The 21282-nt window shown below is 32.1% G+C and overlaps 1 protein-coding gene and 1 long non-coding RNA gene across 2 annotated transcripts; both read right to left on the bottom strand.

Moving 5' to 3' along the window:
• Nucleotides 1–145: 145 nt before the first annotated feature.
• LOC105329791 (uncharacterized) lies at nucleotides 146–14431 on the bottom strand. Its single transcript, XM_066088244.1, has 30 exons — nucleotides 14291–14431; nucleotides 13857–14205; nucleotides 13423–13720; nucleotides 13132–13258; nucleotides 12679–12903; nucleotides 12122–12331; nucleotides 11239–11516; nucleotides 10974–11124; nucleotides 10440–10652; nucleotides 9515–9668; nucleotides 9007–9257; nucleotides 8898–8921; nucleotides 8473–8670; nucleotides 8130–8265; nucleotides 8008–8042; nucleotides 7777–7918; nucleotides 7429–7658; nucleotides 6972–7142; nucleotides 6637–6829; nucleotides 6260–6499; nucleotides 5958–6175; nucleotides 5212–5317; nucleotides 4998–5114; nucleotides 4750–4885; nucleotides 4476–4656; nucleotides 2818–3088; nucleotides 1639–1825; nucleotides 1332–1543; nucleotides 582–811; nucleotides 146–440 (listed from the first exon to the last, which is right to left on the bottom strand). Exons 1-30 carry the CDS (start codon nucleotides 14423–14425, stop codon nucleotides 276–278), a joined length of 5583 nt encoding a protein of 1860 aa, XP_065944316.1. The 5' UTR covers nucleotides 14426–14431; the 3' UTR covers nucleotides 146–275.
• Nucleotides 14432–15450: 1019 nt separating this feature from the next.
• LOC136276184 (uncharacterized) lies at nucleotides 15451–17172 on the bottom strand. The gene is made up of 3 exons (XR_010714609.1): nucleotides 17032–17172; nucleotides 16388–16501; nucleotides 15451–15695 (listed from the first exon to the last, which is right to left on the bottom strand). It is a non-coding gene; the product is annotated as an uncharacterized lncRNA (long non-coding RNA).
• Between the last annotated feature and the right edge of the window lie 4110 nt (nucleotides 17173–21282).

Genomic DNA, 21282 nt, shown 5'->3' with positions numbered 1-21282 from the left:
TGAATCTGAATTTAAAATTACTTTCATTTTCTTTTTTTTTTTAACAAAACCAACCAGGACGGTATACGTAATTATCAATTCAACGTATTGATATCAAGATGAGTCAAATGGTGATAATTCCCGAATTTTATAAATGTGCGGAAGCTTCAATTTTAAATTTTAAAAAAGTCTAATGTCACTTATAAGAATACTTGATTTATGTAATATTTTGAGAGTCATTATAGAAAAATATCTGCTGATTAATTAAGTTTTACGACGAGGAAATGGTATTTTTCTTAATGCTTGCCTCTGTTTGGGGGAGTTGTGTCAACTAAAATCCCAGGGGATGTTCTCGACGTACATATTTTGGCTCCATTACAAGATATTACAGTAATGTAATAGGTTACACCATCGTGTAAAGAAAGTCCGCTGAGCACAAAATCTCTTGCTATTCCATTAACCTAGAGGGTGTTACAATGATATCATTTTAAAAACAATTCTATTCTCTAAGTATACATGTACAAATATAAATGCCTAAGTCTTTAAGAGATTACTGTAGTTCCAAACCGAGTAACGGTATTAACTGTTGTAAAAAACGTTACCTGTGCTGACGGAAGGTCAAAATCGCCACCAATATGTGACCTTAAGGACACGTACTGCTTTTCTATGAAAGAATCCTTATCACTGACATCCCATTCCACCTTCATTATAGTTCTGTAGAACTGTGCTTTACCGTCAGTACCAATGTCTTTAGAAAACGCTGGTCCCCAAGATATGACCGGGGGGCTATCGTCTATGATGAATCCGTTTGACGATGCATCACTGAACAAACCTTAAAAATCAAAACTGTTTTAACATGCAATGTTCTTTTGATATTTTGACGTTTTTTCTTATTCTTTCTATTGTTCTTGACAATGTATTTTCAGAGTAATGGAAAGCTACAGCTATAAATTTCATGGGAACTGCTACAATTGTTCAAATCTATTCTAATTAACTTGCATTAAGTATTTTTGAAACTACAGTTTCATATAAAACTAGTTTTACCAGTCACCTTTTGTTAGAACGAGAAAATACAATATACTTCCATTAAGCTGCGTAGCTTTATTTCAGATTTAATCAAAAGAATTTACTCAAATAGAAGAGTTTGTGCTACAAGGATTAAAAAACCTTAAAAATCATTAGATAGAGTGATGATATAAAATATAAAGGTGAAAGGTAAATGGGAGAAAGCTTCTTGAAGGTATGTGGTTCAATAATAATCAATAATAATCAAGTAACTTAGAGAAGTACATTCACTTAAAAGTTGTTTCCAATAATTTTCAATAAAGTTCCAATCAGCATTTGAAATTTACCTGCTCTGTTAAAAGCCCTGACAGTAACATAAATTTTTTTTCCGATAGGCATCTCAGGTTTTATGTTTAGTGCTGTAGCCATTTCAGTAACGTGAACTTCCTGTTCTGTCATTATTTCCTTCCCTCCTGGTGTTGTACCTGCCCACCAAACGAAGCGAGCGAGTCCCGATTGCGGATCATTAAAACCAAGCCATCTTGCGTCGATGAAGTTTCTGACAAAAGAGTTAATTAGACATAAACAATAATTTTTAAATTTTACTCATAAAATACACTTGAAATAAACAAAAAATAGAAAACCTTAGACAACCTTATTGACTGATACTCGATATCTTCTATGGCTGTACCGTCGATAACAATGCCTAAGCTAGGTGGACTGTTGTCCATGATAACACCATCTGATGTTGCTGTGGTACAGTAATCTGCCGTGTTACATGCCATGACTGTTGTATAGTATGTTATCCCAGGTCCAAAATGAACATAATCGATCTTAATCTCTAAAAAAAACGAAAAAAAGATGTAAACAAATTATCAATTTTTATCAAACAGAAACTAATCATCATCGTTTGCGTTATGTAGTAAATACTTTATGATAAAGCCACGGGTGTTAAATTTTGTTTGTATGAAATGCTTTGTACAGTCCTCTTTTGACCGAAAAGCCAACATCTCGTAAATGTTTTAGATCTACAGACAATTCAACTATCTTTACGCTTATAACTATATCAAGAATGTATCTTAAATATTGGTTTTCTTTCGGTAACTGAAAAGTCAAAAATTACAAAATGACTTTCTGTTTTAGCCTGTCAGATAATCAATGATTTGTAGAGGAGATTGAAAAACGTATAAAAGTTACTAAAAGAACTATATATGATATAAGTCAAATTTGGCCCCCATAATTCGCTAATTTATAAATGATTCAGGTACATTAATTTGTTGTGTTACCTTATAAAAGAGTTGACATGAAATTTGTTTTTCACCTATTAATTTGAATTATATGCATTCACTGGCAGTATATGACGTCAGAAGTGACGCTATTTGGATAATTCAATCAAAATCAATCAAAATTTGACACTTTTCTTACCTTTCTTCGAATGGGAAATATAGAGCGACTCTTTGAACAAGAACGAACTTTTTGTCACTTATAAGTATTGGAAAAATACATCTTTGGTGAAAATATTTTGTTTGTTCTAGCAGTCGCTCAATGTTTCCTTAAAGAAAAACTGCTTCAAAACAAGCCGTTTTATGCTAAAAATGAGAAAATGGCGGGAAAAAGTAAACTTTGTGATGTCATATTTTTATTTTGTGGGCACTAAAATCAAAATGAAAATTTTGAAAAAACTTCAAATGTATTTTTGTACAAATAAAACAAAGAATTACAGTAAGTGTCAATGTTCATTTTAGGGGGCCATTTTAGGCTCAAACCACATATACATGTAGTCCTTTATTTCAATTTACTGGGCAAAAAGATCTCAAATGTTGATTTAAATACCATTAGTCATTCCTACGGACTGTTCTTCTATAACATCACCACACTCTGGACAAGTCCCTACACTTATTATATATTCCTTAACTGCCGAATGAGGATCATAAAACCCTTCCCAAAAAACAAGTAAAGCTGCCATATCGGTTTGAAAATCTATGTCAAGTCGACTGGTTCCGTTTGGTTGAAGATCAAAAACATGTCCTTGTAGAGGAGGAGTAAAATCAACGCTGAAGGCCCATGAGGTTGCCAAAGAAACAAGCCCAGCTTTGTTGTATGCCTTGAATATTCAGAAGCTAATATCAGACTGAGTGCTTCGTTATTATATATCATAAACAGTAAAATAGGATACTTAAGCTTGAATGCTTAATTCTGGATGTTGTCGGTCCTGTAACACACCTGGGCTGCGTTTTACAAAAGAACTTACGACTTACGACCAAATTAATGAATGCTAATTCATCACCAACTAATCAATGATTTATTCTTGTGGCTCGAAAATTCAATTATGGGAATTGAAATATTCATAAACAAATGGTTTTATGTCAATTTTGCTTATTAAAGATCATTTTACGAGGCTGTCAATATTTACGACTTTGTCGTAAGTTCTTTTGTAAAATGCTGCCCAGAGACATAAATAACAAAGATTGGCAACTCCGCCTTTAGTGTGTTTTGTTGTTGAAAAATGTTACAGGACCAACCTTTCCTTTGAGAACTACTTATACGTAAAATGAGATAATGATCTTAAACCAAAAGTATATTTTTTATGAAAAATATGCATAGGTTTTAGACGTTTTTGAAGCAAAAAATTGAAAAATAAGATTAATATATAGAAAATATATTGGCAAGCTATAAAACATCGGCGAAATCTCGGACGACGGATAGCGAACTGCCTCCTAAAACTCCTCTCTTATAAATATTGATTATAAGACATAAACTCATGAAAACATATTAGTTTGAATGTTTTGGTAATAGAGTTTAGCTGTTTATATTTCGATATGATTGTTTATTAAGATATACTATATAGAAAGATATACTGATTTAAACTGGAAATACTTTACAATAGGGACCACGAGATTTCAATCAGTTGCTAATCTGTTATTTTTGTCTATGAACACACCAAGTGGTGCAGACAAATTGAATACCGTGCGCTAACGCAGTAACGCGTACGCGCTGTATTCAATTTGTCTGCACCTCTTGTTGTGTTACAGGGCCGACGATATCCAAAAAATGAGCATTCAATGCTTATATGTATATTCATACCGATGTCTATTTGTATGAAATATATATATATTGTCGCTGTAAAGCCATTATATACGCCAGTCAGGGATATGAAACATATATGGAACAGCCACATTAACATGTTATTTAGTTCGCTTCCACGACTAAAAAAACAGTGTCAGAAACTTTGTAGAGAAAATATTTTTTTAAGGAGTACATATAATTTAATGATTATTTTTCAAAGGTACATATCAAATTGGTAAGCAAGATTGAAATTTTCATTTAATCTTCCAAAAAATGAATATGCTCAGAACACGTGAAGACGTATATATTTGTGCTCATGGCGCATTAATTAGAAAACGGTATTCATAGAAAATTGAACGTCGCAGATTTCCAATGCTAACAAGACGAAATATACACTGAGTGTAAATTAATGAGTAAGAGTTTACCTTTACTGATATATAATACGCATGTCCTTCTTTGAAGTGAAGCCGTTCAAGTTCATTATTTTCGCCACATTCTGTTTCAACACGTGTAAAATTCTTGATGTCATCATAGCCGGATTCAGAGCCAATGGACCATTCATAGTAACTTATTTCACTTTCGGCGTCATAGAAAACGTTCTTCCAACTACCAAGAAAAGCAACGAAAATGCATTATCAATTAAAACCCCTGATTACACAGCTGTTTTGCCATGCATGTAAAATGCTTGCTAATAATTACCATGCTTCAATTTCGGTATCGGAGGTAATATGTCTACCGGATATTGTCACCGGGTTATCAGTTTTCACTGGAGGGGTATTGTCAATTAGGACTGGTGGCGATGATTTTATTGTTGTTCTATTTGCATAATCCATGGCTTCAATACAAAAACATTTATGTCATCAAATTATATCAATGTGTACTAGTTACTAAATAATCAAAAATGTGCTTTTCTGTTAGAATAGATTGGATAACCTTTTTTTCTTTACCTATAACTGTGGCATAATAGGTGCGACCATTTACCAAAGCCGTTCCATTTAAAACCTTGTGGTTGACGACACCAACGTCAAAGAAAGCAATGACATCATTACCATCAACAGATGTTCCTAATATTCAACAGAAAAAACAACATAATTGTTTATATTATGTATCTACCTGTCTGTATTTTTCATGAGTGGTTTTCTTTTAAAAAAAATATCATACCAATTCCAAGTTGGTAATTTTGGATCCCTGATGCATGTGAAATGGTCTGAAACTCTTCAACATCTTGAAAAGATTCCCAGTTAACGTATAGAACAGATGTAGATGTCTGCAAAAGGAATGCTAATTTTATTTCACATTCCATAGGGTTTCAGAAACATAAACAATCATTGACTACAGCTTTTTCCCAGTCACACTGACTCTCCTTTATGAGAGAAATTCAAATGAGGGAAGTGATGTTTATGAACATGAAATGTTATTAATACATAGGATAATTAGCAATCTGTTTACTATTACGTAAATTAAAACTAATAAGGTTTGTCACTGACTGTCTATGGAAATATATCGGGTTTGGGGTTGTTAAAGTCTATAAAAATCAAAGCAGAGCTGAGCATTCAATTTGCTTTCTTTCTACAGACAGTTATTAAAAATAATAATAAGCGTTTTGATTTTTCAAGGATCCACACTTTTGTACATCAATAAATTGTAAAAAGAAGTATAATGAAAAAAAAATGTTAAGGCCGCAACGTTGTCGTCTTTTACTTGCTACTTGCCATTCCTAAAATATATACGGCATTCACGTGCACTTAACGCATTTTATTTTTTGACCTATTACATTTATAGTTCGATACAAAACTGAATGTTTTATTTATTAAAACTAAATGAATATCAGGCAAGTTTACATTATGAGAACATTGTAGAAATCAAGTTCAAAAAACTGTTTTGATATATAGAAAATATTGAGTGACCTGAAATTCTAATCCTTGTCTACTTCCAATCCATACTTTGCCAGCTAGAGGAGGAGTAAGATCTACCACAACACCGTCACTACACTCGTTAAGTTCCGGTAAAACTTGTGTCCACTCCTCATACACAATTTCAGTGTGTTCCGTATGGATACATACAATGTATCGTTGACCATGCTCAAGTTCTCCAGGCTCAAACTTGACGTTGATAAATTCATTGTCTGAAACAAATTATGCCGAATTTAGTAATATTAAAGTATAACTTGTCAGTCTATATCAGTATATGGCGAATCCATTGTGCAAACCTGTAGAAGAGCATTTGATAGCATCAGGATGACTACAGGGATCCCTGAGTGACAATGTATTGGTAGGAAGATAGTATGTTGTGACATCCACACTCTTTGCGTTTAGTACAGCAACTTTGTACGATTTGTAACGCAGTTTAGGCCACACAGCAGATATATAATTCATGTTAGGTGTATAGTCTGCATCTGGTTGAGACCAGTGTGCATTGGTTTCTAGGATAACTGGTTCCCCGTACCCATCTGCAATGTTATCACTACAAATGCAGTTTGACACAAAAGTGTTTATACAGTTAAATCTTAAATCTTATCAATGATGTTATAATGCAAAATGTTCATGAGAAGAAAGACTTCAAAGACAAACATTAATTTGAATTAACCTCGATCTGGATCAGGTTTTCCAACGGCGTCAATAACAGTCTTTGGTATAATTAATACAGGATCAAATGCCTCACAATCTCTTACATGTGAGTACACTGTGGAATAAAGCTTCATCTTGTTAAAGCCCCTTATGGCTAGTCCTCTACATTTTGAAAAATCAAATTGTCCGTTCAATTCAAGTATAAACGATATCTGAAATCAAGAGTTAAATCAAGTATTGTAAAACATAACAAATTTAGGCATGTGTCATCATTCAATACAGCCATTTTCATATCATAGGTGAAACCATATCAATATCGTCTTTATTATGAAAATAACTTGGCTGTTAAAATACCTGGGTTTTTGAAACAGACAGTGTGTAATTAGTCAGTTCCCGCCATATAGTGTGTGTTCGCCCAATTTTGGATTGGTCAGTAATGGCCCATTCGTACTTGTCCACAACATTGTATTTCAGGTTAAAATCAGAAACATCGGGGTCGAAAAACAAGTCCATTTTTACACGGAGCTACACAGAAAATAATTATTGACGACTTTTTTCCATTGAATACCATGGAATCATTATTTTCCGTGGGGAACCAGTGTTCGTGGCTTTCGTGGGTAACCGTTGCCCCATTAACAAGAAATACGTTGGCTACCCATGAAATTGATCCCAACGAATAAAAATGCTTCCACAGTACTTTTATCAAACATTGATTTGTAAACATTTCAAAAAATTATTAATAAAACAAAGAACAAAAGACACGAAAAAACCAGAATAAAGGGTCTATAGAAAATGAACATTAGTGATCGACCTGTTCTTGTCCCCAAAATGTGTTAATATGTTGAACTTCAATGTTTCCGGTGGTTGGAGGGTTAGCCAGAATTCTTACTCCATCACTGTACTGCGGCTCATAACAGATGTGTTTAGCACACAACTTCACCACAAAACGGTATTTTATTCCTGGATCCAGCACAAGATTTGTAAACCTGACTTCTTGATGACCATGGTTGTAGTAGAAATCCTTAAATGTGGTCCACTTGTCTACATTTACAAGTATCTTTCTTTATTGCATTATAACAAGACAATCAATTTTGCATATAAAATTAGATAGCGTTGTTAACTACATGTTGGCAAACTATTCATGGAAATATTTACTAACTGTTGTGTGCAAAATGTTCCTCAATAGATATATGCATATCTGGAGCAACCTTTTGAAGAGCAGAGGGTATTTTCCAGTAGGCTTCTAGAGTATCGATTGATGATTGGTAATCAATATCCTCCATGCACTTCAGCCGATGATCCTATGAAAATTACAGGTTTATTATACATATGCAAGCAACTTAATTTTTTTATAGTTGCCTAGGGCATGCCAAAATAAAATATTTCCTACCGTTTCATGATGACTAAAAGTCACATTTTCATCACCTGCAATGAGAAATACGATAAGATGTAACATGGGTAATTCATTGTCAGCTGTCATCTATTGTTATTAAACAGAAATAAAATCGTTACCTTTAGAACTACATGGTTCTCCATCAAAAACATATACATCACTCAGAGGCGAATTTTCTGTTACGACGGTGACACCATCAGAGGTAACTTCTACATTTCCAGCAGACGACACAGCAGTTATTGTCACGTAATACGTCTGTGGGTATGAAATGAATTTTATAGCAAGGCACCATTTTTTTCTTACACTATTGAAAAAACATTAGCCTCAATGAAAATCGTATATTTTGTATTTTTAAAATCACTCGTCAATTTGTTTATTTAAAAAAAAAAATCCGTTTGATTTGATAAAGTTTATTTAGCTGTTCTGTTTGTTGTTATTTTTTTCTATTGTTTTTTATATAACCTTAAAGTTTTCTAATGTAAGTCCTTTCGCTGTGTACGTTTGATTTCTACCAACATCAGTTTGTGGGAAAACATCGCCACCACCTGGCGTTGAACCAGCTCGGAACTTGAAGTCTACGTCAAGATAAACATGGAAGAATCCGGTCCAGTGAGCAGATAGTTTAGATGTAGAGATCGTGAAGTCTATATCCTCTATATCCTTAACAGAAATAAAAAGCTATATGTGAGACTGTCAACTGGTCTGAAAAAAATATCTCGTAAACATGCATGCATATATTGTAAATCGTAATATATTTTTAGAAATCCCTCTCATCACTACTTTACAAACAGTCCTTTTTTTTAAATCTCACCCCCTTCCCATTTTTAATTATACATCTAGATCAAATACTACTCGTGTATTTCTTTTAAAAGATAACTTAAACTTACCAGAAACTGCCTAAATCCATCTGACTACAAAAAGAAAATATATGTTGCACGGTCTATACTTACAGTAGTTTAAAGTATACATCATCAAATAAACCAAAAAAAATCATACATTTGTATCCATGACGATGCCTTTAGCAGGTAGTTGCACATTGTGTACGTAGGGTTTTGATACCCCATATGTTGTTAAACCCGCTACATTTTCTGCTTTAATTGTGACGTAATAGGTATGGTTTCCGTGTAGGCCCCATTCTACCATGGATATATTTATTGCTGTACAGGTGGGAGGCTGGGTCTGTTTACATGCGTCACCACTTCTTAACCGAGTATAGCCATGGACCTCTTCTCCTTTAGGATGATGTCCTTTAATATAATGTATGAAAATAATGTGATTGATCTTGCATGTAATTTACGGGACAGATTTTGACCTAAATGTTTTCATCTAAAATTTTGAAATAGACTTTCGCTTTTTATTTGTTTCACTGCACTGCCGGCAGATTTGCATTTCAAATGAATCTACAATAATGTAACTCTCCTACATCTATGTAATAAATTTATTTATTCCGTGCAAAATTTTGCATCAAAATATATGTATTCACAAAAACGTATATTTTTCTTACCAAGCGCATATTCGTATGTTAAAGAAAATGGGTCTTCTGAATCCTCAAATGCATCTTTACTCCAAAGAGCTATCAGGTGTCCGTTTGAATGAAAAACGTTGATAGGGGGTGTAAAAATTGGTCCCGTCACGTCTACGTAACAAGGGCCAATAAACTGAAATTTTTTAATCATTATTATGTAACATTATCTTTTTTAGGAGGCCGAGTTTACTTTCATTGCGCATCTGTTTTGCGCATTCTAGTAAAATACAAAGTATTTATACTTTTTATGAAATGTTTAAAATAAATGGAACAAAAAACAGATAAAAATAATTAAATTTTTAAGGAAAACTTTATTTTCAAAACCATTTTTCTGTTGTGTGGTAGGTAAGCGTTGCCGTATTGCTTTTATGGCGTTATGATAAAATGAGACTCTGTATGAGTACGTTATAAAAATACTAGTAATAAAGAAGAAAAAGTAAAAATTTGTACGCCTTTGAAACTTTAGACGCAAAATTGTGCTATCATAAAGGTTACTTCTTTTCATTTTCTAATAAATCCATTTTACCAATCTACATTTGTAGTACGTATACTCCAACAAAATAGCAAAATTTGTTGAATTTTTAATGACCCCAACTAAAAAAGGACAGCAGAATTTAACATATTATAAAAAAAGGTAGAAAATGATCACTTATAACAATTTCAGGGAATTCCCTTATGTATTTTTTAATCTGCTTCTTAGTGCAAAAAATGATTTTTTTTATGTTTCTATAATAAATGTACATGAATTTTGAATTAGCTCCTTAAAAGAACCAATGGTTGATTTTCTTGGAACTTAGCCAATATTCTTGCGTTACTGTTAATTACATATGGTTAAAATAATAAGGGAAATTATTTTTGAAATATGAGATCTAGATCACGAAAATATCATCGTCATCTGCTTCACCTGGAATCCTTCAACATTTGCTTTGCTAATAGACTTGATGACTATAAAAAATGGGGTCCCCTCTGGTAAGTCTGTGTGCATGATGTGAATCCGTCGATGTTGCTTGGTACTTCTGAATCCCATAATGTCTGGAGCGGAATTATTAGACGTTGAAGCAAGTCCTACTTCGTAATCATGAACGCTGACGTTATCAGAAGACCAAGTCATGGTAATCTGAAAAATAACCCACAACAGATAAAGTAATTAATTTGCTTGGTTTTAATCTGTACTATTATCTGTTTCTAGTATCATTTTAATAATTGTACGTCTAATGTATATTGTATACAGGGGAATCCCCCCCCCCGTTTTATTTTCGCCCTATTCGTCTTTGTTGTCAGCAGGCGAATTAAAGACTGTACGAAATCTAATGTCTTAATTATCTCTATAAACAAAACTAGCTGTGTCTGGGTGAATTCAAGACGGGGAGAAATTGTTTGCAAATGTTGCAGGGCGAAAAAAACCTTGTATACAGTTGATATTCAGTCTCAAACATACGTGTGACGCCTTTGCAAGAACTGGACTTAATACACTTGGTGATCCAGATGTGTTTGAACAAAAGATACTTCCCATGACGTCAACAACGGAACCATTCTGGTAATACAGTACTGGGAAAATATCGAGTTCAGACACCATTGTAGCCTTAGTTCTACAAAACACAGAAATACGCAAATTTTACGTGAAGGGTACGTTATACATGTACTTTTGAAATTTGATATAAAATGCGACATACAAACACAATCTCAAAAAAAACTACACTCACAAACAGTCTGGGGTAGGATTCTTTATCAATGTTCTATATCTGTTTTGATCTAGAACCCAGAATGATGATTTCGTTATGTCTGTTATCAAGCCTCCTTTCACAAATGCTCCAGAAATTGCAACTTCTTTTACTTTCGGAATATTTGACGTGACTGTTACTCCATCAGAACAAACTGGCTTAGATGGTTCTAGTGCTCTATTGTAGGCAACCACGCATGCGTAAAACGTTCCTTCTGATTTAACTGTGTGTATTACATCTGTTGAATATGTCTCGATGAGCTTGAAAGCAAATAACACTACTTTTTAAACTAAAACAAAAACAAAACGAAAGACTAAATAGTTTGAGCCTATAATGGTCCCTTAAATGAACATCGTCATTTTACTGTAATTCTTTGTTTTATTAATACAGATATACATTGAAGTTTTTTTTTCACATATTTCAATTTGATTTAAGTGCCCACAATTTAAAAATATGACATCATAAAGTTTACCTTTTCCCGCCATTTATGCTTGAACAAACAAAATATTTTCACCAAAGATGTATCTCTTCAGTACTGATAAGTGACAAAAAGTTCGTTTTTGTTCAAAGAGTCGCTCTATATTTCCCATTCGAAAAAATAGAAGGAAAATCGCAAATTTTGACTGATTTTGATTAAGTTATAAAGATATAAAGTGACCTCTGACGTCACATACTGCCAATGAGTGCAGATAAATCAAATAAATAAGTGAACAATATTTTATGTCAACTCTTCTATAAAGAACACAACAAATTATTGTACCTGAAACACTTTAAAAAATGGCGAATTATAGGGGCCAAATTTGACTAACATCAATTAAAGCTCTTAAAAGATATCTTTTAATTACTTGACTAGGATTGATATTACCTGTGGATTTCCAATGTCCAATTGAAAATCAGAATGTAACATTGGTTTAGTGTGAATTCCATATTGATAAAACAAAACTCCACTTTCTCTATCAAAAAACCCATCCCAGTGAACATGTAAAGTTGTACTCTGTTGGAAATCTACCTCTGGTGTACCTCTCATACCGTCTTGGACTATTCCAGTGTGGGGAGGTGATGTATCAATTGTTATCTAAACAATTTGTATTAAGTTCATTTTTGAAATCAATTTATGAATAAGATTTATTAGATACTTCAAAACTTACCATTATTTTTTTATTTATTTGTTACTCAAAAAGAACAAAAAGCAATATAAACACTTATTAATAAGTTCTAGTGATATCTAAGCTTAAAAGTTATTTCATTCAATTCTTGGGGCAAACGTACTTGTCTATATCACTGAAAGCGTGTATCAAATTATTACATTGTTACATTGCTTATGAATTTATAGAACCTTTTTTCTGATGCTTTATTTTTATATTATTTTTCTTTCTGGATATCAATACAGCATAAAATTTTATAAACAATAGATGTCATTACCTTCTTTCTTATTGTAGTGGTTAATAAAGCATTATTGACTGTTTTTACTTCAAGAAAGTAGTCCGAGTCATGCAGCCCGTGATCCTTCCCTAGTAATAAACCACCATGTTCCTTGATTCGAGGATGAACTTGGAAATGCTGATGGTAAGCACCCCAGTGATTTGTTTCATAACAATTTGATCCTCGGCTGTATACGCTGTATTTTTCTTGGCACTCCGACAAGTTCTTTTTAATGCAAATTGATAACTTTTGATATATAACCATAAAATTGTGTATTGAATTTTATATCAAATACTTTTATTTGATATTTAGTGAAGAAAACTATTTACATTTATTTGAGCATTTGTTATTACACAAAACTATACTTTTAACTTTCCACTGTAACAGAATGATAAAGATAGTACTATGTAAAGTAAAATTAGTGAAAAAAAGGTAATGAATAGTTATACCCACTTTTGCTCCACCTTGTGAAGGAATATCCTCGTGTCCATGTATAATATCTTCGCCCGTATAGTTGTCAAGCAGTTTCCAATAAATGCTTTTCAAGCCACTGTGAAGATCGTATGCAATCCATTCAATTCTACAATAAAATGATTTTGATATGTTCAGTTAGAGCTTATTTATTGGTGTTTTTCATTTATTGTTGTTGATTTTTTGAGTTATATGTGAATGAACGATTTCTACGCATTACAATGAATACTAGTACTCAGTATAAGAGAAGAAATTGATGCACTCTTATATTACGTCATTTCAGCAAAATCCTCTACGCTGTGGACGCTTATGTTCAACCTGTCTCCTCGCGTTAACCATAAGTTCTCTATAACTGGTGGTGTGGCATCCTTGTATATTGTCACAGTTTCATCCAATGTTTTATCAAATATATCTACAGCCCGGACAGTTATGTCTGCCCTATCACCATCAGACCAAACCAAATTTAAATATTCAGATTCATCTTTTATATTTCGAACCGATTTGAATGCCCTGAAATCCTTCACAGATGAACCATCGTTAACCGTATACGACACCAGGAAATCCACACAACCTGTTGAGAAAACATGATATGTAAAATGGCCATATAAATAACTTCAGCAACGTGGTAGGTACTAGCGTACGGTTAACGTTTCATTAAACGGAGCACGTTATATAAGATGAAACTTTTTTCTTTACTGATAACAAACCATAAACATTAGGAACTTCATCGATAGTTCGTCTTCCGTGATGGTCATCATACACGTCTTCAATATTTGTATAAGGAGAGACAGTTGTTAGCCACCGATTAGATTCATGCCTTGCATTTCGAAAACGTTCTGTCCATTTTGCCAAAACTATATTAGTGTCTTCATTCACCCAAGTGTAATTTGTAGAAGCAGAGGCAGTTTCAATTCTCGTTACTTTGGAAGGTAGGAAAGAAACATAGGACTTGTTGTCATAAAGAACCAGTTTGCGGGACGTTTTATGGTTTTTGGCTTTATCAATAGTGGTGAAGTGAATTGCATACAATCCTGGTTCCTTAAAATTTACGGTAACCTATAACAAATACATGTGTCAATTACTTTGCCTTTCTCTTAACTTAAAAGGGTAGAACAATTTTTTTTTAACTTTCATAGCTCACATGACTTGTGTTTAAATAGATGGTTCCAGTAGTAATGACTTTTTTCTCCGCCATAGGGGTTCCTTCGATCTCATACACCTCGTATTCAAACTTCCATATTCCAGAAAGATCATCATTCCATCCTCCCCAAGACATTGAAATTGAATACTTAAAAAATCAAATACTTTAAATAGTGGCAATGATCTATAGGTTAATTCGCATTGAAAAATGTATTATGTTGTTCTCAGAAAGAAAAAGGGGCATGCTGATTAATATAAATACGTCAGCGAGGCTCCATAAGGTTTACAAATGAAAACTAAGACTGTTTTTAAAAATCAGTCATCAAACAAGAGATGAAGACTTTTCCTCTCTTGAAGATTGTTTCGTGAAATTCAAACTACCGCATTTTAGCTAACTTGAATTAAAAATATCATCATACCTATATAATTATGAAGTACCAAAATAAGGTAAGAAAAATTAGGAAGACTTACGTTTTCAGTCAAGTCCGGGACAGTAAGATACTGTGGACAGTCTGACAAAGATGTATTTTTGTTTGCGATACAGTGGTAGGGTTCCACAGTGTCCCATCGGTAGAGGTAAAATAATTTCTTTGTCGTTCCAATGTAGGCATATCTACTTGTCCTATCGCTGTGTTCTCGGTCTATGATTACAATATAACCACCAATTGAGGCCTCAATGGTGTATATCAGCCTATAATATTATATGATAGTTTTCTTATTCATCACTTATCTAAAATAAGATATATTAAGATATATCAAAATCTTTTATATATACAATGGCAAGAACTTCATTGATTTACATAATTTACTTACGTATCATTGTGTTTGAATGACATTTTTTCACTTATTTGAAATTCATGGTTACATGTAAGCGTGTCCATCTTTGGAGCGTCATGTGATGGACCTGGGCAGTTATTGGTGAGTACAATTCCCCTTTCATCTAAATATATATAAAACTTGATTAATAAAAAGATGAAATCTGATTCAAAACGAATTTTCTTTTTTCTCTGATAAAAAATCATATTAATAGCACATGTACTAATATATGTATGTTTGAACGAAAACAAGTCGAACATCAACAACTTTGATAACTTTGAATAAATATGTTCTAAAATTTCAACACTGATTAGAAATGAGTATTATTTAACCTTTTCCTGATATGTGTTTTAAACTTGTCCTTGCATGCACTAATCCGACTTGGAAATCTTCAACATATGGAACTTTAGAGGGAGCAATAGTTTTATAAAAAGAACTCCATTTAGTGACAGCTATTTGCCACCCCGTTTCCTTTGTCCAGATAGTTTGCGTTGAGTTTACGTCATTTGGATCTTCAGGATTGTTTAATACTTCAGTATCTCCGATTTTAAGAGAACACACGTTATCCGTGATTTGAGCATAATCTTGCACTGAAATAAAAATGATTTTTTTTATTCTATGAACATCCGAAAAAGGCAATTATTTAGATTTTTAAAAAGGCAGGACATTTTAAATAGAAAAATAACTTGCAAAAAAACAAATCAATTGGTTAAAACTCAAGGTACATATGATAATATTGTTTTGTTGCATACCGTTAAAAATCCAATTTTAAGAGTTTCTTATTAAGCATTCTACATTATTGACTAGTATTTCCCGGTATTCCATATATTTTTTGCATGTAAAGTGTGAGGAAATCAATTAAGAAATATACAGCAATTTAAAAAGTTCACTGGGATATGGAATTGGTCGGTCACGTGATCAAATCATGTGAAGCCCAAAGGGCTTCTCAGAAGAAATGATCACGTACCAACCAAGTTCATATCTTAATATTGCTGTTTAATACTTATATTCACGTTTGAGAAAGGCAAACCGTTCAGAATCATTAATATTACGGTGCTTTTACAATCAAAGCAACATGTAAAGCCTCATATTTATTGCTTTTTAACTTTTGAAAACAGTTTTTGTTTTTAGCAGAAACAATCCACTTTAAGAAATATCATATTTTGATCCTAAAATATTTCTTAATAATCCTAATATATACAATGTAAGATGCCCACACATCCCCCTTAAGTGTGTGCAGTTTCTTTTTAAACTTTATCTACAGATATATCTAGTAACTTACTTATTTCACAATGGCGTCCGGTAAATCCCTTTGAACATTTACAGTTTGCTGCAAGCTCCTGTTCACATTTCCCAGGATAACATCTAGTGCTATCGCTCCTCCAGGAACACGCCTCTTTCGAAAAAAAAGTACTAGTGATATTTAATTCAATATACACGTTGTAAATAACACAAAAAACTTTAGTACCGATTATACAAGTACTTTTAACTGTAGGGTATGTATTGCATTTATGGTCAGAACAAGAAAAAATGCGGTCGATACTTAGACTTATTGTGTATTTGGGGGGACACTGACGTTAGATTTTCATAATGTGTGTGTTGAGGGGAGGGGGGGGAGACAAATTGTTTTACGTAAAAATGTACGTATATTTTTCAATAAAATCTTAATTTTAATATTCCTCCAAAGACACATAAATATCGTTCATCTTAATGATAGGTAAGGCTAACTTTTCCTTTATACATGTAATTTTAATTTAGCATTCTGCATTCCCTTTTATGGGTACGATGTGCTTATTGCTTGATATTGATGTTTAAGCCAACTATTTTTCTTTCATAGATGAAATGTACTTATTGGTTAGACATAAAAAATATTGGTGTATAAAACATGTTTTAGCTGACAAATATATTTTTAATAAATATACGTACGTTGGCAAAGTTTGTTAACACTTGGTCGTCTTGTGTAAGCAGCCCAGAATGGTGGATCAGGCTTTACTTCTCCATCGCATTTCACACAATGGTTATTCCCAAGAGCTGTGCATTGGTTTTCAAGACAGTGGGATATTTCTGGGCAGGCTTTTAAAAATACAATTTAGTATATTCTGAATCAAAATTTGTAAAATTAGCTGCCTGTTGAAACGTATTTATTATGATTGGTTTTAACTTACAAAAGTAATTTACAAACATATCAGTTAAAAGCTGTCTTGCAAAAATGTTATATTTACATTGGATATTTCACTTTCTTTGCCCTATTCAATTTCATTGATTGATTTGTGTTAAATTTACGCATAAGGAATCAGTATTTTTTTTTAAAATAAAGTAGGGTCTCATAACTGCAACAGTGATTGCAAACATCCTAAATGCATCAGCGCGCATTATTCAATTTATGTGCACTTACCGTTGCAGTTATGAGATCATCTTTCAAAAAATGATTATTCAATATTCAATATGTAGTATATTCTAATTTATTCACCATTAGCAAAACAACTTTTTAACGTTATACCTGCAAAACATACGTGAATCCAATTTTATTTTGGGTTTTTTTTTTCTCGAAAAATTTATTCATCAGATATTCTCCCGAAAGAATATTATCATACACTGATACAGACATACACCTTCACGCCATGCGTGAAAGTCAAGCTTTTGCAATGATACCTTAACGACTGTCGGTAGAAATTTCTGTTTAAAGGGCGTAAGTCAACTCTTGGTTATTGAACATCTAATGTGAACCCTGCAGTTGAATTTTTTTATCATAAAATTAAACAAAGGAAAAGAAACTTATTTTGTTAACACCAGGATTTAGATGCGAAGCATAAACATTTCAACATTTAAACATCGGCACATTTTAAATGGAGTGATTTAAATAAAAGCGGATCATACTTTGGCGATTGGTTTGCCTGCGTTCATCGTTATCTATATTATTTGTCAATAGACAGATATTTCAGGGAGTCTCATGTTTGCATTGTAATTGGAAACTCTTCTAACTGTTGCCCCGCTTTTATTATTTAAACCATCGCCCCCTGGGCAGGCAATTGCACAATTTAAAAACGGACATTATAGGAAGAATAAAAATACATTTAATTTATCTTCTACTACTGTAAAAGTAAAGAAGAAAATATTGTTGTTGTTTTTAATTTTCAGTAGTTTCGTAGGTCCTACCCAAGGACCTGAACCCCCGACATAGAAGATATGAATTTCACAATGTAGACACATGTCTTTATGAACATCATAAGCGTGCATTCAATTTTCAAAAAAGAAATAAATTTTCAATATATGACCATATTGGCACCGCCCTAGGGCTTAAAGCCATGACCAAGGAGCAATGAATTTCACAATTTTGTTAGAAAGTTTCATAAGCATAATAACCATGCATTTAGTGTGGGACAAGGAAAAAATATTTTGGTTAACTTGTATATTTTTTTAAATATTTGGTCCTGTTCATAAGGCCAAGGGTGGTAAGGTCATAAATTTTACAATGATATTTAGATCCCTGTTACTCTAAAGATGCTTTGAAACAAATTGTTATATTCAAAAGAATATTCTCATTATATAACTCGATATAGACAAATAGTCAATAAATGTTATATTAGCTCATCCAAAAAATATTGACTGGTCAATATTTGTTTGATACTGGCCGGCTAAGTATAATATCTAGAGCACATTCCTTTTATTTCAATCAATCGCTTCTAACTTGCTGATTCGTAAACGGTGCCGTAAATAAATCTTCGAGATCCAAAACAAAGTGACGTAAAATTAGGCAATCAAAAAAGGCAAGTAAAGGAATGCAGCTTTTAAACCTCTCCTTTCACTTTAGTATTGGGCGCCTTTTTAATATTTTTTATGGAATTTTCCGATATCACGAAATTTTTTGTTGATATAAAAAATCGAGTTTCTGATATCAGAAAATATGTTTTTATATCAGAAATTCAAACTGATTTTTTAATACCAAGCTAAGAATTATATTTTTTAATATCAGAAATTCAAATAAAATGGCAAATACATTTCACGTATTTAAAAAAAACTCCCTTGATGTAAGATTGAATTGCCTAACTACAATAAGTTGATAGTAAATTTTTGAAAGTCTGATATCAATAATTTGATTTTTTTATGTAAGAAAATGTACTTGATTTTTTTATATCAAAAATCATTTTTGTGATATCAGAAAATCATTTTTTGATATCAATAGTTCTAATTTCTAATATCAAGATATGATTTTCTTACATCCTTAAATAATTTTTGATTATCAATATTTTGAATTATTGATATTAAATATTTATTGTTTGATATCAGAAAATGCCTCAAAATATTAAAACGACGCTTTCTACAAAACAAGTTAGAAGCTCAGGAATGATTCTGCCAGGTATCTACGAATTTTATGATATGTTATAGTATCTTATGGATTATATATATTCCAAAAATTTTGTTGTGTTAAGAAAAATAACATAATCTCAATATATTTTATGATTTTAATGTTCATACCGAGCATAGCAAGAGCCCGTCTCGCAAAGCGTTTTATTTAAGAAAATAAAACACGCATGTTTAAGAAAATCAGTGAAAATGAAAGCTGAATCAGGGATACTAAGGGCTTAAAAAACTTTTGGGTGCCGCCATATTGGTCGCGATTTCGTGTAAAAAAAATTAACTCGATCATCAAATGACTGACATTTATCGATGTTATTTGCTCCTAAACTCGATTTAAAAGGTTTAAGGCGTTAATCGAAAGATATTTAAATAAAAATTATTAAATATGCATACCAGATTTGTTCCAAAAGTCATTTAGTCCAGAAATACGACTAGTTTCATGAATGTCTTATCAAATTATTATAGGTGGAAAATGAATACATTACCATCAAGAATCCGATCTTTCAGATACTGAATAAGATATTTTATATGATTTTTGGGCATCTTTTCAGTGAAATTGGAAAACTGTTTTGAGGACAAACAGGGTATTTTAGAGCTTAAACCTTGGTATTGCTTTTGGATAAAATTAAAGAATAACATACGGTCACATAAAGTCCTTTCTGAACAATGATATTTTACAAAGAAATTGAAACAAAAATGCGAAATTTTATAAAACTTGCTATTTATCAAATTTCGAAAAAATTTGAAAAAAAAACTGATCCCGATCAGAATAATGTAAAATTAAAATTTTACAAAAATACTGCAGTTTATTCTGAGTAATTGATATTATTTCATAAAGTCAGTAATTTACCAGACCATTTTACAGCTAAACAACCTTAAATTTATTAAAAATTGTGATACATTCTAACTTTATATGATTTTGCTCTCGATCAATTCAATTACAATCGGGATCGGTTCGATTTTTAAATTTCCCAATTTGTGTTTAATTTCACAAATTCGTTTCAATTTCTTGTAGAAATATGAATGTACAGCAATTGTTTATTGCCAGTAACAGTTAATTTGCAGTTTTTATCCATAGATTTTTTTAAAAATATCTACAATTCTTGTTTTTCATGTTCATAAATATTCTTTTAACAAAAATACTATAAAGTTTATATGGCCGTCTTTGATATGTATTTATAGATAATTGTACTGTGCATTGATTGATACCAAGTGTTTAGCTTTTAGGTATTAACTTCGCAACCTAAATTATGTTTCTGGTTTCTATCAAAAAATACAAAAAAAAAATTCATATAAAATAATTGGAAGTCAAAATAGGTTTCATTTTTGTACAGTGTATATTCATTTCTCAAAAATGATTCTTCATCGATCCATTAAATAATGCATCGGTGTGTCGAGCCACCTTAAGAAGTGCTAAACACTCCAATCCCCTTCCCTTGGCTATGTTCCAATAGAATAAAGGATAGACATGCACCTTTAAAAACAAAATGAATGCACTGTCCATGCATCTATGATGAAAATCACTTCCGATATTATAACCCATTTATTATTTTATTATAACAAAATTTTCATAGTTCAAGTGAAATTAAAGAAAAACATTTATGTAGAAATAAATATTTTTAAAGCGTTTCAATTGTTACTAAACAGATTTCAAAATATAATTTTTTTCATTTAATATAAATCTAAAATGCAAATATTGAAATATTTTGTACACACTATTAATATTTTGCAAATAGGAATTTCAATGTTGCTAACCATTGCTATGGTAACAAACTAAACAAAAAAGAGAAATTCTGTTATTTTGAGGCATTTTCAATG

This window comes from Magallana gigas, chromosome 6 (assembly GCF_963853765.1).
Source record: "Magallana gigas chromosome 6, xbMagGiga1.1, whole genome shotgun sequence".
Lineage (NCBI taxonomy): Eukaryota > Metazoa > Mollusca > Bivalvia > Ostreida > Ostreidae > Magallana > Magallana gigas.
The sequence above is the reverse complement of the archived record's forward strand: the minus strand, read 5'-3'. Positions and strand labels throughout refer to the sequence as shown.

Bases quoted from the DNA above. Each gene is read 5' to 3' on its own strand.
- LOC105329791 (XM_066088244.1), bottom strand. From the start codon at position 14,425: ATGTCTTGGGGAGGATGGAATGATGATCTTTCTGGAATATGGAAGTTT. The intron at 6,500-6,636 runs GTTAATTCAAAT...ATAACATTGCAG, and splicing joins AAAACCTGATCCAGATCGAG to ATGGGTACGGGGAACCAGTT. The intron at 6,176-6,259 runs GTTTGCACAATG...AATTTGTTTCAG, and splicing joins TATCAAATGCTCTTCTACAG to ACAATGAATTTATCAACGTC.